General features: G+C 42.4%; 1 protein-coding gene across 1 annotated transcript; it reads left to right on the forward strand.

Annotated features, from left to right (window-relative positions):
- The first annotated feature begins 1,527 nt into the window (after nucleotides 1-1,527).
- Nucleotides 1,528-3,575, forward strand: NR0B1 (nuclear receptor subfamily 0 group B member 1). Its single transcript, XM_035542332.2, has 2 exons — nucleotides 1,528-2,131; nucleotides 3,187-3,575. The coding sequence occupies exons 1-2, from the start codon at nucleotides 1,528-1,530 to the stop codon at nucleotides 3,429-3,431; spliced, it is 849 nt and encodes a 282-aa protein (XP_035398225.1). The 3' UTR covers nucleotides 3,432-3,575.
- Nucleotides 3,576-13,676: the final 10,101 nt, after the last annotated feature.

The following is a 13,676-nucleotide window of genomic DNA, read 5'->3' on the forward strand; positions in this document are numbered from 1 at the left end:
CTGCATTTGGAAAACAAGGTGTACTTAAGGCAAATAACCCTCCAGTGCTTTATATTACACATATATCTTTTGTGCTTTTTTGTAAAGAATATCCCTTTTGAGTCCAATTGTGAAGGAATACTTAGAGAGAAATGACTATATAACAATGTAAGCTGATATAGGAGGACTAGCTTCATAAGGAAAAGAAATTGCTGAGATCTGGCCTAACCTTTCTATGTTCCTAAGAAGCCCAAAGCTGTTAGAGGTATTCGCTTAAAACACTACAAATTCTTATTGAAAGAAAAGAAGTTTGTCCAGGATTGATTTAAACATCCCTTGGTAGCAGATATTGATGGACCAGGTACAGAAGGCTGCTGAAAACTGGCTACTTTCTCTAAAACTGTGCCAAGGTTCTTCTGGTTGACAGAAAACATAAAATGTTTCTGGTTTGGCCCATATAAGGCACAAAGAAGTAACTCTTTACTTACTGTATTGAGTAAGTACTGTTCTCTGCTGCACCCAGTTTTAGTTAGTCTAACTAAGAAAGTAAATGAGTTTTTCATTCAAGAGTAAAACCACATTTTAACAATCACTATTCCTCTATCTCTCCTGTGTAAACATCAAGGCCTGGTATAGTTATTTTCTTGTTTTGGAGTCCATATGTCACACCGACGAGATGGGTCTCAGAGAAGTGGAGATCTAAGATGAGGAGGAAATACTCACTTCAGGGCATGACAAGCCTGTAGGGAAAACTGAAACGTTTTAAATGGATAGGTAGAATGTAAACATCAGGACCTCATAAAGATGGGCCATGCACAACAGCACTGCGAAGCAGAGGAAGGCAATTATTCGCGGGGGATGGTTTCACGGGAGATCCACATCGTTTCAATGCAGGATCTCATGCAGCAGAGGCAGCAACCCCGGGGACCCCTGACAGAGCCTCACCAGGACCCCAACCCCACACTGTGCAGGAGCATGTCCGCCTCCCTTCCGCACGGCAGCATTAAGGTGTTAATCAAGCCGAGGGGGCAGCAGAGGCAATAGGCCCTTTGTACCGTTGGCGGTGTCGCCTGGCTCCGGCCCTGGTGTTAGTCTGTGTTCCACCCCATCCCCAGCCCGCGGGGCGCGGGGCTGGCCGCCATTTCGCGACGTGCGGGGTCGCCTCTCGCCACCTCGCAGCCTGACGGCAGGGGCGGGCGGCTCGCCGACTCCCTCTAGGCATCGCTGCCTCGGGAAAGGGGGAGGAGGAGGAGGGCTTTCTTTTTTTCCTTTTTTTTTTTTTTTTTCTTTTCTAATTTTTCCCTCCCCTCTCTCTTTTCCAGCCAGTAAAGAGTGTCTGCCCCTTTGAACCGCGGTCACAGCGTGTGCACACACACCACACACACACGCACTCACACACGCACACCCAGCCGCCGGCTATAAATAAGTTAAGAGCCGGGCAGAGGGCGAGCATTGCGCGTCTCCCGTCGGTCGCAGGCGGCGGGGACCGCGACCGCCCCGAGCACCCTCCTCCGGGGCGGCTCAGCCCCGACCCCGGCCTCGGGTGCCATGGCGTGCGTGGAGCGCTGCCGCTGCTGCGCGGGCAGCCGGCGGCACAGCAGCATCCTCTACAACATCCTCAAGAGCCAGGAGCAGGCGGAGGCGGAGAGGCGGCAGCCGCCGCCGGGGCAGGGTCCGAGGCAGGGGCCGGTGCCGGTGGCGAGGCGGGTGCCAGCGTGCGGCGGCTGCTCGTGCGGCTCGCAGCGGCGGGTGGCCCTGAAGAGCCCGCAGGTGGCGTGCAAGGCGGCCTCGGCCGTGCTGGTGAAGACGCTGCGCTTCGTGCAGAACGTGCCCTGCTTCCAGGAGCTGCCCCTGGAAGAGCAGCTCGTCTTGGTCCGCAGCTGCTGGGCGCCCCTGCTGGTGCTGGGGCTGGCGCAGGACCGGGTGCACTTCGAGACGGTGGAGAGCGCCGAGCCCAGCATGCTGCAGAGGATCCTCACCAACCGGCGGCAGGGCGAGCACACCCCGCCTCGGGGACCGGCGCCGGGGCGGCCGCACCCGCCATCGGCCGGCGACATCCAGGCCATCGAGGGCTTCCTGGCCAAGTGCTGGAGCCTAGACATCAGCACCAAGGAGTACGCGTACCTCAAGGGCACCGTGCTCTTCAACCCGGGTGAGTGCCCGCGGGGGTCCCCCGAGGGAGGTGGCGGAGCAGGGGGGCGCGGGGCGCAGTCCCCCTAGGGGTGGGGCCGCGGCCGTTGTCCCAGGAATGAAACATACCCAGCCCGTGGCAGTGGCTCGGGAAAAGCCGGGAGGCAGCCGCCGCTCCCTGCCTGCTTGGAGCCGCCCTGGGGCTCCGTCTGCCCGTCTGTCCGGCCGGCGGGGCTCAGCGGCCTCTCCGGACAGCTCGGCACCCGCACAGCGGGGACAAAGCGGGGCAAACCTCAGGCTCTCAGGTGTGCCACGGCAGGGGAGTGCTTGTTTGGCTTTGCGTTGCATTACTGTTCTTTTTATTTTCATCCATCGTTTCTCTTCCTAAAGACTTCCAACAGCTCTACCAAGTGGTTACCATGTCAGTTACTTACCTGGAAGGTAGCTGGATATGCACTTCCTAACTATGGCTGTACCAAGTTGTATTTAGCACTTCTGCCTTCACACTGTTGCACTGAAAAGCAAAATCCCTCTACTCCCACTCCCTCAATATCCTCAGTGTAGTTCACTCGGAAACTTTCTATCATATATTGCAGTTAATACTTGTTGCCGCTTGTTATCTGGAACTACTTAGAAACTGTTGTCAAAAGATGCCTTACTAGAGTAATGCCTTTTGTAGAAGTGAACAAGTTATTAAACAAGTTTTTTTTTTTTTTTAATGTATATATTTTTTATTGTTATCTCTGCTATTTACAGATTGTACTTGTCACTGCAAAGGCATTTTGTACAGCATTCTTCAGTGAAAGTTTCTGTTATCAGCTAATTATTTTTAACGTTTAAATGAATGTTGGCAAATATTGCAGTTCACTTTTGAATAGCAAGGAGTATTGATTGTCCTGAACCACCAGCATGATAAGATTTTGAGCTACACTATAAAATTTGGCTCATTGAATCTGCATGCAAGAAGTCCTCTAGCAATTTCATTTGTTTCATTCTTTGTGTGATAAATATAATATGTAAGCTGAGTGTTTTATAGATGAAACTTATGTAAACAAAATAATTTATTTTTCTTTTCAGATTTACCTGGACTGCAGTGTACACAGTATATTGAAGGACTGCAGAGGGAAGCACAACAAGCTCTAAATGAACATGTCAGACTCATTCACAGAGGTGATGAAGCCAGATTTGCCAAGCTGAATGTTGTTCTATCCTTGTTAAGATCTATTAATGCTAATGTGATTGCTGAACTATTCTTCAGGCCCATTATTGGAGCAGTGAACATGGATGACATGCTTTTGGAAATGCTTTGTGCAAAATTATAAAGGTGTGTAAAATAATGAAAATAAATTCAATGCAAAGGAAGCCCTAGAGCAGAATAGTGTAAAGTACTGTAAATAAACTAACTTATTGTTTTTACGTAGATAGTATTTTTGTATTCAATAATAAAATATTCTTTATATTCTGGAATTATTTTTTATTAAACACAGTGTTTTTGGAATAAAAATACAGTCATCACAGTAAGCTTTAAGGTTGCAAAGAATGCTCATAACCCAAGTTGACTGGCTATTCTTTTACCATGTCTCTGAATAAAGATCACACATACTAGATTGTACTTTCAAGGTTAGTAATCCATGCTCTCCCCCCCGCAAAAAAAACAACAACAAAAAAAAACAAAAAACAAACAAAAAAAAAACAAAAAACCACCACCAACAAACTAGTCTAGGTTTACATTTTAAACATAGTTGGCATGCAGAAGTGGGAAATGAACAAGCCGTTTGCTTTGCATGTTCTGGTGATATTAGAATAGGATACTGTAATCACAATTCTGCTCATAGTTCAAATACCAGCTCAATCAGAGGCTTACTGCTGTGAGTGAACTACTTCTATTGACTTGAAGTCAACAGACTGGAAGTCTGTAAGGAGTATTAAAAAAATACATTTTATTTGATGTGAGGGAAAGCATATTATGAATATTTTGAGATTTAATGAAGCTTGGGTAACTTGTGGTAAAACATTCCATTCAACACATGTTGGGCTTCAGGGGAAAAAAACACACACACACACTTGAGTCCCCAAAACAACAAGCAAACAAAAACAACTGTAAAAATATCCCAAAAGCAAATGCTGAATAGGGTGGTGAACTACTGGTGTGGACTCGACACTTTTCTTTACTTTTCATCTAGGCATTTGCTGGTAAGGATTTTGGTAGCTGGATTCTTCAAACTAATTCCTATAGAAATACACAATTGTTGCGCTGACATGTGGTGTACTCATTGGTTATGTCCATCACAATTTGTCAGCTAGCATGAAGATGTCAATTAAATGTCAAGCTTACACTTTTTTTTTTTTTAATCTTGGATTTGGACTTGATCCTTTCTCCCAAAGTAGTTGTGTTTTTTTGAAAAAAAAAATATCCCTTTTTATTTTAAAATTAAAAAGGGAAAATCAAGAATTTAACAAATTCCCATTTGTTTTGTGGCTTACCTTTCTCCATGTGCAGCTTGTTACCCTTTTCCCCTGGGGAATATTGGTAAAAAGAAACAGGGAAAGAAATGTCAGTGACAGTGTTCTCAAAGTAAAAGCGGTAAGTATATACATGTATATTAACCACTATCAATAAGAGGTGTTTTTTAAAATGCAGTTACTATAGCTGAGGCAGTCATTCTTAACAGCAGGTGTGCAGGGGAGAGAGGGAAGTGTTTGAAGAGCTTTCTTTTGCTGCCACCTTGCGCAAAGGATAATCTCAACTCCTGCACTCAGGTAGGTCCCAAGGAGGACTATTGTCTTGTACCTACCCAGATAAAACGTGGAAAGTAGAAATAGCTGTAGAGGTAGCCAAACATTCATGGGGGATGAGTTCATCCATAAATATTGTCACTGAGGTTTGTATTGTCATAGCAATAAGGACATCGTCATGGACTGATGACCATTGCTGAGCAAACAAATCAAAGCAGCAAAAAAAAACACCCTTCCTGAAAACTCATGGTGTGGCTTAAATGCACGCTCTTCTGGTGCTCACATAACTCTGGGTAGGGTTGTGTGTCCTAAGAAGCTTCCCCAGAATTCCAAAGAACAAAAAGAATGTAAGTAAGGTGCTCGTCACTACCAGTTCAGACTTCAGACCACTCCAAAAAAGAGCAGGCTTAGTCTCTGTTAAATAAATGCTTTTACATGTACACACACATGCATGCACACACATATAACAAATGTAAATATATTCATATGGAGAGTATTTACTCTGTATGCATAAATGTTCCGTGAGTTTACAATAGCTTCTGAGCATATCTAGTGTCTCTGCAATGTAAATGTATGTGTTACAATATGAGTTTACAATACTTAGCTTTCAAGGATGCCTGACAAAGAAACCTCTTTTCCCAAAAGCACAAAGGATGTTGATAAAATGTTTAAAGAGTGGTTAGTGGCAGCAGATGAATCTTGGGTAAAAACTAAAAAGATTAAACAGGCTTGGATTAAAACAACTTTGTATACCACTGAATTTCATAATACACTGTTCACACTTAAAAATGGAAATAAATATTTTCTTTCCTGCTGAGTGGCAGAAGAGGCTTCTTGGCAGTACTCATAACAGTGAATTGTAATAGCTGAACCTTGGTCACAGGCAAGGATTTTCAGCTGAACAGTCACCTTGAGACGTTTTGGATCTATTGTGCCACTAAACACAAAAGTTTTCATGACTCAGGTGGACCGGCTTACATCTCCAGGTTGATAAGCAGGAATATCCCTCTCTGAGCAAATTCTGCATTCCACTCAATTTTCTGAAGTTGTCATGAAAAATGTTGCTTCTGTGCACAATGAATCCACCTTGAACTTAATGTACTCCATCATATTTCTCTCGGACCAGCAGCACTGTTAGTCATTTAGCTATTGTCTATTCAAATGAAAGCACCTGGGAACAGTAAATAGGAAATCTGAATGGGAAAAGTAATTTATTTAGACGTTCTTTGCCTTGCCATAGCAGAGAACTGGCAAAAATGTGTCTTCTCATAGGTCAAAGGAACAGGAATGACTATGCAAAGAATTTAAAAAGACTTATAGGAGAAACCAAGATAAAAACTTGGTATCCACACAGGAACGGGAGAGAAGAAATTGGTATGATTCAGCAACAGAGTGAGGAAGGGTATGATTTTAGTGTGGAAACAATGTGCCAAGAACTGACTGGAAGCAAATGGATAGAGATTATAATTTGCAAAACAGGCCAGAGCTGGAGCAAAAGGGTGCCTGTGGGAGTACTCTGTATCAAGTCCAGAAGATATTGCAGAGTAGGGAAGAACCTGCTTGAGAAGCAGATGCAGAGGAGGACACAGGTATCTTCACCAACATGCTGGGACTAGATGGCTTGCTCTTTCCTCCACTGGCACCTGAGCTGCACTGGCACCTGCACAGTAGCAGCTGTGCAGGAGTGAAGAGCAACCTGTTCAGTCGTCTTCTGTGAGGATATAATGCTTGCTGAAGTAAGCAAAGCTACTCCACTGCCTGGAGCCTTTGCCTGTCAGTGCTCTAAAGCCCAAGTTTTCATTGGGAAGAATTACTGGGACAAATACTTTTCTGCCTTGACTCTGTCCTCCGCAGGGTGAGTGAACTCTGAGTTGAATGTCCTACGTGGCTATGGCTATTGCCACCTCAGAGACACGAGAGAGGATTTCTGTGGATGTCCCTGGCAGCAGGTGTAGACAAAGCTTGCAGCCAGCCCCATCTTATGATGAGCAGTGCTACACTGTGCTGTGAACGCAGCTCTGCTGGCAGCAGCATAACATCGGCTAGCGTGGTCCCCTTTTCTACCCTTCCAGCTCCTGGTGACTGGTGCCTGTCCTACTGGCTGCCTGCTGAAACTGAGGGCAGAGGTGGTTCTGCACCCATGGGGCTGTGTGAGTGGGAACAGCCACGCCTGGCACCCTCCAAAGTGACTGTTCTGCACCATAAAAGATCTCTACAGAGGGATATGTAGGGGCAGAATAGGTCTCAGGAATGGAGTTCCACCACTGCTGCTGCCCTTCAGCATCAGAGCAAAGGCAGGTGACCCTGTGGCTTTTCATATCCATTGGAAAGAAGAATGAGCAGGAGGGGAAAAATATTATCTCTGCAGCTGTTTCAGCAGCTTGTGTTCAGAGTGATTCAGTCTTGAGACCTGTGCTGTTCTTGTGTTTGTGGGGCTGGACAGTATCTGCAAAATTACTGAATATGGCACTGTGATCATGTCCTCATACTTAACCTGCTGAGACCTGGGCACCTTGTGTAGATCCATGCATGGATTTTGGTCTTTAAGTTTCTATTAAGCATCTGAGAATGTATGAGGCCAGGTTTCTAAAGTTCATTTTATTTTATTTTTTCCCTAAAGGAAGGGGATTCTCCCTGACAATTTTCTTTTGCTCCACATGTAATGTCTACACTCCCAGGTACTTAGCACTGCAGGAGCATGCTCAAGGTTGCTTGGGAGCTGCTGTGCTAGACCCACTCGGGACTCAAAGCCCACAGGGTCACATGAGGGGTCCTTTCCCATGGCAATGCTGACACTGCAGCTCCAGTTTGACATTGCCACATAACTGTGTTTGAAACAGGGGCAATATATATATGGTTTCTCACAAGGTGTAAATCTTGTGCGATCAGGTCAGCAAGGTACATATGACAACAGTAATCTGGCCATGTAAATCAGTAGCTTTAATTTATCAAAGGCGTCTGCACTTTTCCCACCAAAAAGAGTGGCAAAATACTTGGCTGGATTCATTGACAATTGTGTGAAGGGGAAGCTGTCTATTTATGCATGGATTTTTTCCCCTCACTCGCTTAAACATACCAGTAATTTTCCAGTTCAATTATAAAAATGATTTCTAAAAATGTTTATGTATTTTCTCTATTTGCTCCCTATCCCTGTCATCCCGGGCATGAATCTTCTGAGCACATTTTTCAGCTCTCGAACTATGTTACAGACATTTTAACTAAAAGCAGCCTCCCAGGCAATTTAATTATGCAGTCCTCCCACTGACTGCCTCAGCTAGATAGAAGCAGGGCTATACCAAAAAACATTTCCTTCTGCCTCAGCAGAGCTGCCCATTGCTTGTGGTCAGGGCTGTAACACCAGCAGTAGCTGGCTTCTAATCACAAAGAACCATTCGGCAGGGGTTGCTGCTGTGTGATAGCCTTTTCTCTGAAGAGATTTGAGAAAGGATAATTTAGAAACCAGCTTGCACTTGTAGTTAATATGGTTATGAGTGTTTCTTTTAGGTAAGGAAAGGCAAGGCATTTATTCATAATCTTCCAAGTTTATATATATATATATATATAATTTCCCCCAGCAGTTTGCTGATGTGGATAGACTATGAATGCTGGTAATGCTTAGTGAGCAATAACTCTGTTCGCAAGGGAATGATTCTACAACTTTAATTTTCTTGTTATGAAATGGCCTCATATACCAGTTTGAATCTATTAGACTGTCAGTCATTTCCATCTCTCTTTAAAGGTAGAACTTCTTCCTCTAGTGGATCTTCTGAGCATTGTGATAAACAGCAACAGAATAAAAATAAACAAAAATGAAATGAAATGAAATGAAATGAAATGAAATGAAATGAAATAAAATAAAATAAAATAAAATAAAATAAAATAAAATAAAATAAAATAATAAAATAAATAAAAACGTCAGAAAGCCAATCTGTTTTCCTCTCATTGAATAAAAGTCCTGAACAGTGTAAGCAAATACTGTATCAGGACATTTTGAAATTTTGAGATGCAGTTTGAGATCTGCACACACATATTGTTGTAGCAGTCTTAATATTCATTTTATATTGTCGAAGTCTAGAGTTTTAAGTCTGAAATGTACACAGTTAAGTTTCAATAGCTAAAACCACTAAAGGCTTGTAGAAGAACTTCGACAACAATGTCCTTAAATCAACAAGCACAGTGAAGACACAGGGCTATAACGTGTTAGCTGGCACCGCAGGCAAATCTACAAATCGTTCACATTGTTGGTATACATCAGTAGTCATTTCGTTGCTTATGTCAGCAGTGAAATTGGCCCGGATATTTTTAGATATTCACACTATGTCTAGATGAAGGTAAATAACCATACAAATGTTTATACAAGCACACATGGCATACAGACACCTGTTTTTCTGTGTGTGCTTATGTTATTTACTGATTTTACATAAGGAAAATGACACTAGCTTCAGGTTCAGAAAAAAAAAAAAAAAAGATACTGCCCTTTCATGTTATCTTACTACTCACTGTTTTGTCACATGGGGGGACTTTCATCTTGCTTAAACTGAGCTGTCTGAAAATTTGACATCCAGTCGATGGGGGCATCTAGTCTCTCTGGAGTGAACGGAGAAGCACAAGCGCCTCCAGATGGCGTTTGATCCCAGTTTACTGGTTTTAGGATGGAGTCAGTGATTCGTACTTTATAGAAAAAGGCTAGACACAGATTATACATTAAGCTATCAGTCTCTACAGTTAGGTGAAGTGAGGCCTGGAGCCTTTGGTGTCACCCTCATTTCTGGAAGAGATTAGATATCTCCCAGTTGACAGATCTTTTTCTTATTTTTGACACTGAAGTCAGCACATAGGACTGAATGACAAAGTGACCAAAAAGATCAGTACTGGAACTAGGATTTTTTTTTTTTTTTCCATCTTATCTTTATCAGGAAGCCATAGGAGGCTTTCTGAATGGTAGTGGGAGGTCATCTTTAGGGATGACCTCTAGAATGTTGGGGAGCATTGTTGCTTTTCTAGTGTCTGGAATGCTTAGGTGTAAACCTTCCTTCTCATTTAGTTGACTATCAAATAAACAAAAATTCTGCTGTGTGGGGGATCTGAGCATGAACATCTGCTCCCAAATTAGAGTAAGGAAGCTTATATGACCTGTACTTTATGAGTTATTTGTGTCTAAAATCCAGACCCCCCAAACTGCGGAGAAATTGAGGAATTTAAGAATGATGGCTGAGCAGGCTCTTGTAAATGAGTCCTAACTCTTAAGAAGTTACTGTTTGTAAGCTGACTTGCGACAGTTTCTTCCTGTCACTTCTGTGATATTTGCATTGTGAACAGAAACCTTTCACTGACGTTTGCTATGGACAAGTTATCACAGCCCAGTTAATATTCAGTAACTGTTTAAATTAAGGTAACTGGACTGCACCTCTGAACTCTAAGACCCTTAATCACGTGGAACTAATCATTCTAACTAGAAATTCTGCTCAGAAACAACTCATATATAACAACTCCTGCTTGGTCCGTAGAGTTGAGAATATTTCTGGGCCCCTGTGCCCAGATGCCCTGCCCTGTGAACCTGTGGTGTACACCTGCGGTGTGCCAGACATTAGCTTTCTCAGTTCTCTCTGTCCTCCTCCCCACTTCATAGTGTTGTTTTTTGTTTTGGTTTTGTTTGCTTTTTTGAAAGTGAATTGTGATACCATAGAATATCCTGAGTTAGAAGGAACCCACAAGGATCATAGAGTCCAACTCCTGGGTCCCCAAAGGACCACCCAAATAAATCAGACCATGTGTCTAAGAGAGTGGACCAAATGCTTCTCGAACTCCGTCAGGCTCGGTGCTGTGACCACTTCCCTGCTCCAGTGCCTGACTACCCTCTGGGTGAAGAACCTTTCCCTAACAAGCAGCCTGACTCTCCCCTGTCCCAGTTCCATGCTGTTCCCTTGGGTCCTGTCGCTGTCCCCAGAGAGCAGAGCTCAGTGCCTGCCCCTCCACTCCCCTCGTGAGGGAGCTGCAGGCCGCCATGAGGCCTCCCCTCAGCCTCCTCTGCTCTGGGCTAAACAAGCCAAGGCCCCTCAGCCACTCCTCATAAGTCTTGCCCTCCAGACCCTTCACCATCTTTGCAGCCCTCCTTTGGACACTCTAACAGTTTAATATTTTCCCTATACTGTAGTGCTCAAAACTGCACAGAGTACTTGAGTACTGATTCCGGTATTGATTCCAGTCAGGTTGTTGAGCTGCACTGCCAGGAAACTAGTCTCTCAGGGCACACTGCAGCAAGCAGCACTTACTTGAGATGAATCATGAAAGGGGCAGAAAACTCTGCTCAGTATAGAGTTCATGGTTCTGTTTATCTGTGTCTTTATTTATTTTTCTTTTTTTTTTCCTTTTTCTTTGTTTTCCTTTTTTTTTTTTTTTCTAGTTTTACTGAATGTTGGGGAAAACATTGGGTGGTATTTGCTACCTTAGTTATGGGACAGACTTAGAGCCTTTATAGGTATAAAGCAATTACTGGTTGCGTGAAGTAGGCACCTAAAGTTTTGTTTTGCTCCCAAAGAATCCAGTAGGCTTGGACTTGGTATGCTCTCAATGTTTCTTTAACATAAACCATAGAGGAGTAATTCAGCAAAGAAACCCTTTTTCTATCAGTTACTTTATTACAGAACAGTAAAGGTGACAAGAAAAAGAAATGAAGAGAAGCAGTAAAGCTGAAATGGGTTATAAATTACAGTAGGTGTATATTCTGTTCTAAATAGTCATATGGCTGGAAGGGATTTCAGGTGATCACTTAATCCACCCCCCGTCCTGACAGGATGAATTATATACCATATCAGAAGAACTTGTCTAACCTAACTCTAAAAGTTTCAGTGATGGGGTGTCTAATACACCCACATTCAATCTATTTCTGTGTCACTACACTTAAAATTCAAAAGTTGCCCAGGAATCTAAGCTGATCCTTCTGTATTGTAACACAGTCCCCTGTTTTCTCAATTTATTCACCAACCACACAGATAAACTTTATGACAGAAGACCATTGCACAGCTGAAGGCTATTAATCTTAAACATCATTTTGTGGAAAGATACATGTCTGGATTCTCTTAGATGCTCATTTTTCCTAGACCTCTCACCTCTCCTAGACACTCATTTGGCCAACATCTTTCCTGAATGACAACTCCCAGAATTTCTATTCAAACAACAGAAAAAAAAAGTACTTATTAATAATATTCTTCTAGAATCCATTTACACTATTGTGTCATAACTTTTTAAAAGCATAGTGAATCCTTTGCATGTAGTATTTTAAACTTATTTATTTTGTATCAGTCTGGCACCTTCTGATAGTCAACAACCTGCATTAAATCATATTTTCCAGTTGCAGTTCTAAATAGTCTACATAGAAATAAATTGCATTTTGGTAAATGAGAACAGTTTTTTACCTCAAGGTTGTAGTATTTGATGTTAAATACAGATGTATATGAAATGTCTCTTTGATTTTCTTTTTTTTTCAAGGCAGTCTTGACACTTGTGAAATTTAAAAACTAGACTGTTCAAAACACTTAGAAATATCCTAGAGGGACTGTTCTTAAGCTATCAGTGTGGGTGGGTAAGCTCGGTGGATGAGTAATTTCAGTGCCTGATTGCCTCAAGTCTATGAAATGCAGTGCATTACATCAGTTCATTACAATATCAGCATGCACTGTTATCTCAATGACCATTATTGTGTTTTTCTGAGAGAAACAGGTTTCACTTAACAGTGGATTTTAATTTACTTCTTTAAACTGTCTTAAAAAATAGAAAGGAAAGAAAAGGAGAAAAAGAACCATACGCTTGCATAACGTAGCAGTTCTGGTGGAATTAGTATGCAGAGAATATGAAAGGAAAACAGCTAATCTTGTTTGCAACATGTCCAAAGAAGAGTGCTTTACATCAGAAGTGAAACACTACAATTACTGCATAGCTTTCGCTTTGCAAATAGCACAGGGTTTTATACATCAGAAATTATACTAGAGAAGAGAAAAAATGAAGTAAAATAATAATAATAAATAATAAGACTAAAAAAAAAAATCAGCAGATTAAATCAGCATATGACGGCTGTTACAGAGCCTGGCAAAATCTGCGACACAGCAGGTCTATGTCTGCTATGCCATACTCTGTCAAAAGCAGCACCCAAATGTGGTGAAGGAAACGTTAACGTTTCTAATCTTGGAAATATGCAATGGTGCCATCTCAATTTCATCACAAACCCATAAAAAGGCATCTGGAACACTTTCTCTTGTGAGAGCTCAGTGAAGCATGGATGTTGCTGCTCCATGTTTTCCCAGAGACCCTCACTTGACTGTTCACAGAGAGCCTGGGCTTCCCATAACACCATCACTGCCTCCAACAGCAGCCTGCCATTTCCATCAACATCATGCTCTGCAGAATCACTGACATCGTGCAACCCTGTGCTTTTCTACACATAAAACTGGTTAAAACTAAGGCAGCAGCAAAATACCATTGCTATAGCTGGGAAAGAAAACGCATAGTGTTCATATTCAAAGAAGAGAGAAGAAAAAAAAAAAGAAAAAAGCCACTGAATCCTGTTTCAGAACTTCCTTACAGAAATGGAAAAAAAAAAAAAAACAAAAAAAAACATAACCCAAAAATCAAGGGAATTACACTAATCAATATTCACTTTATGCCTGTGAAAGAGGGATTGGGATACATGCTGACATTAGCAAAAACTTTCTTTCTTGCTCATGTGCTTTTCAATAACAGGCTTATTTTTCCTCTCTCTTGAGACTGAAATAGCCAATTAAGGTTTTTAAACATCTATGGATTTTTCCATTAATCTGCACCATATTAATCATTTT

The sequence above is a fragment of the Cygnus atratus genome, chromosome 1 (assembly GCF_013377495.2).
Source record: "Cygnus atratus isolate AKBS03 ecotype Queensland, Australia chromosome 1, CAtr_DNAZoo_HiC_assembly, whole genome shotgun sequence".
Lineage (NCBI taxonomy): Eukaryota > Metazoa > Chordata > Aves > Anseriformes > Anatidae > Cygnus > Cygnus atratus.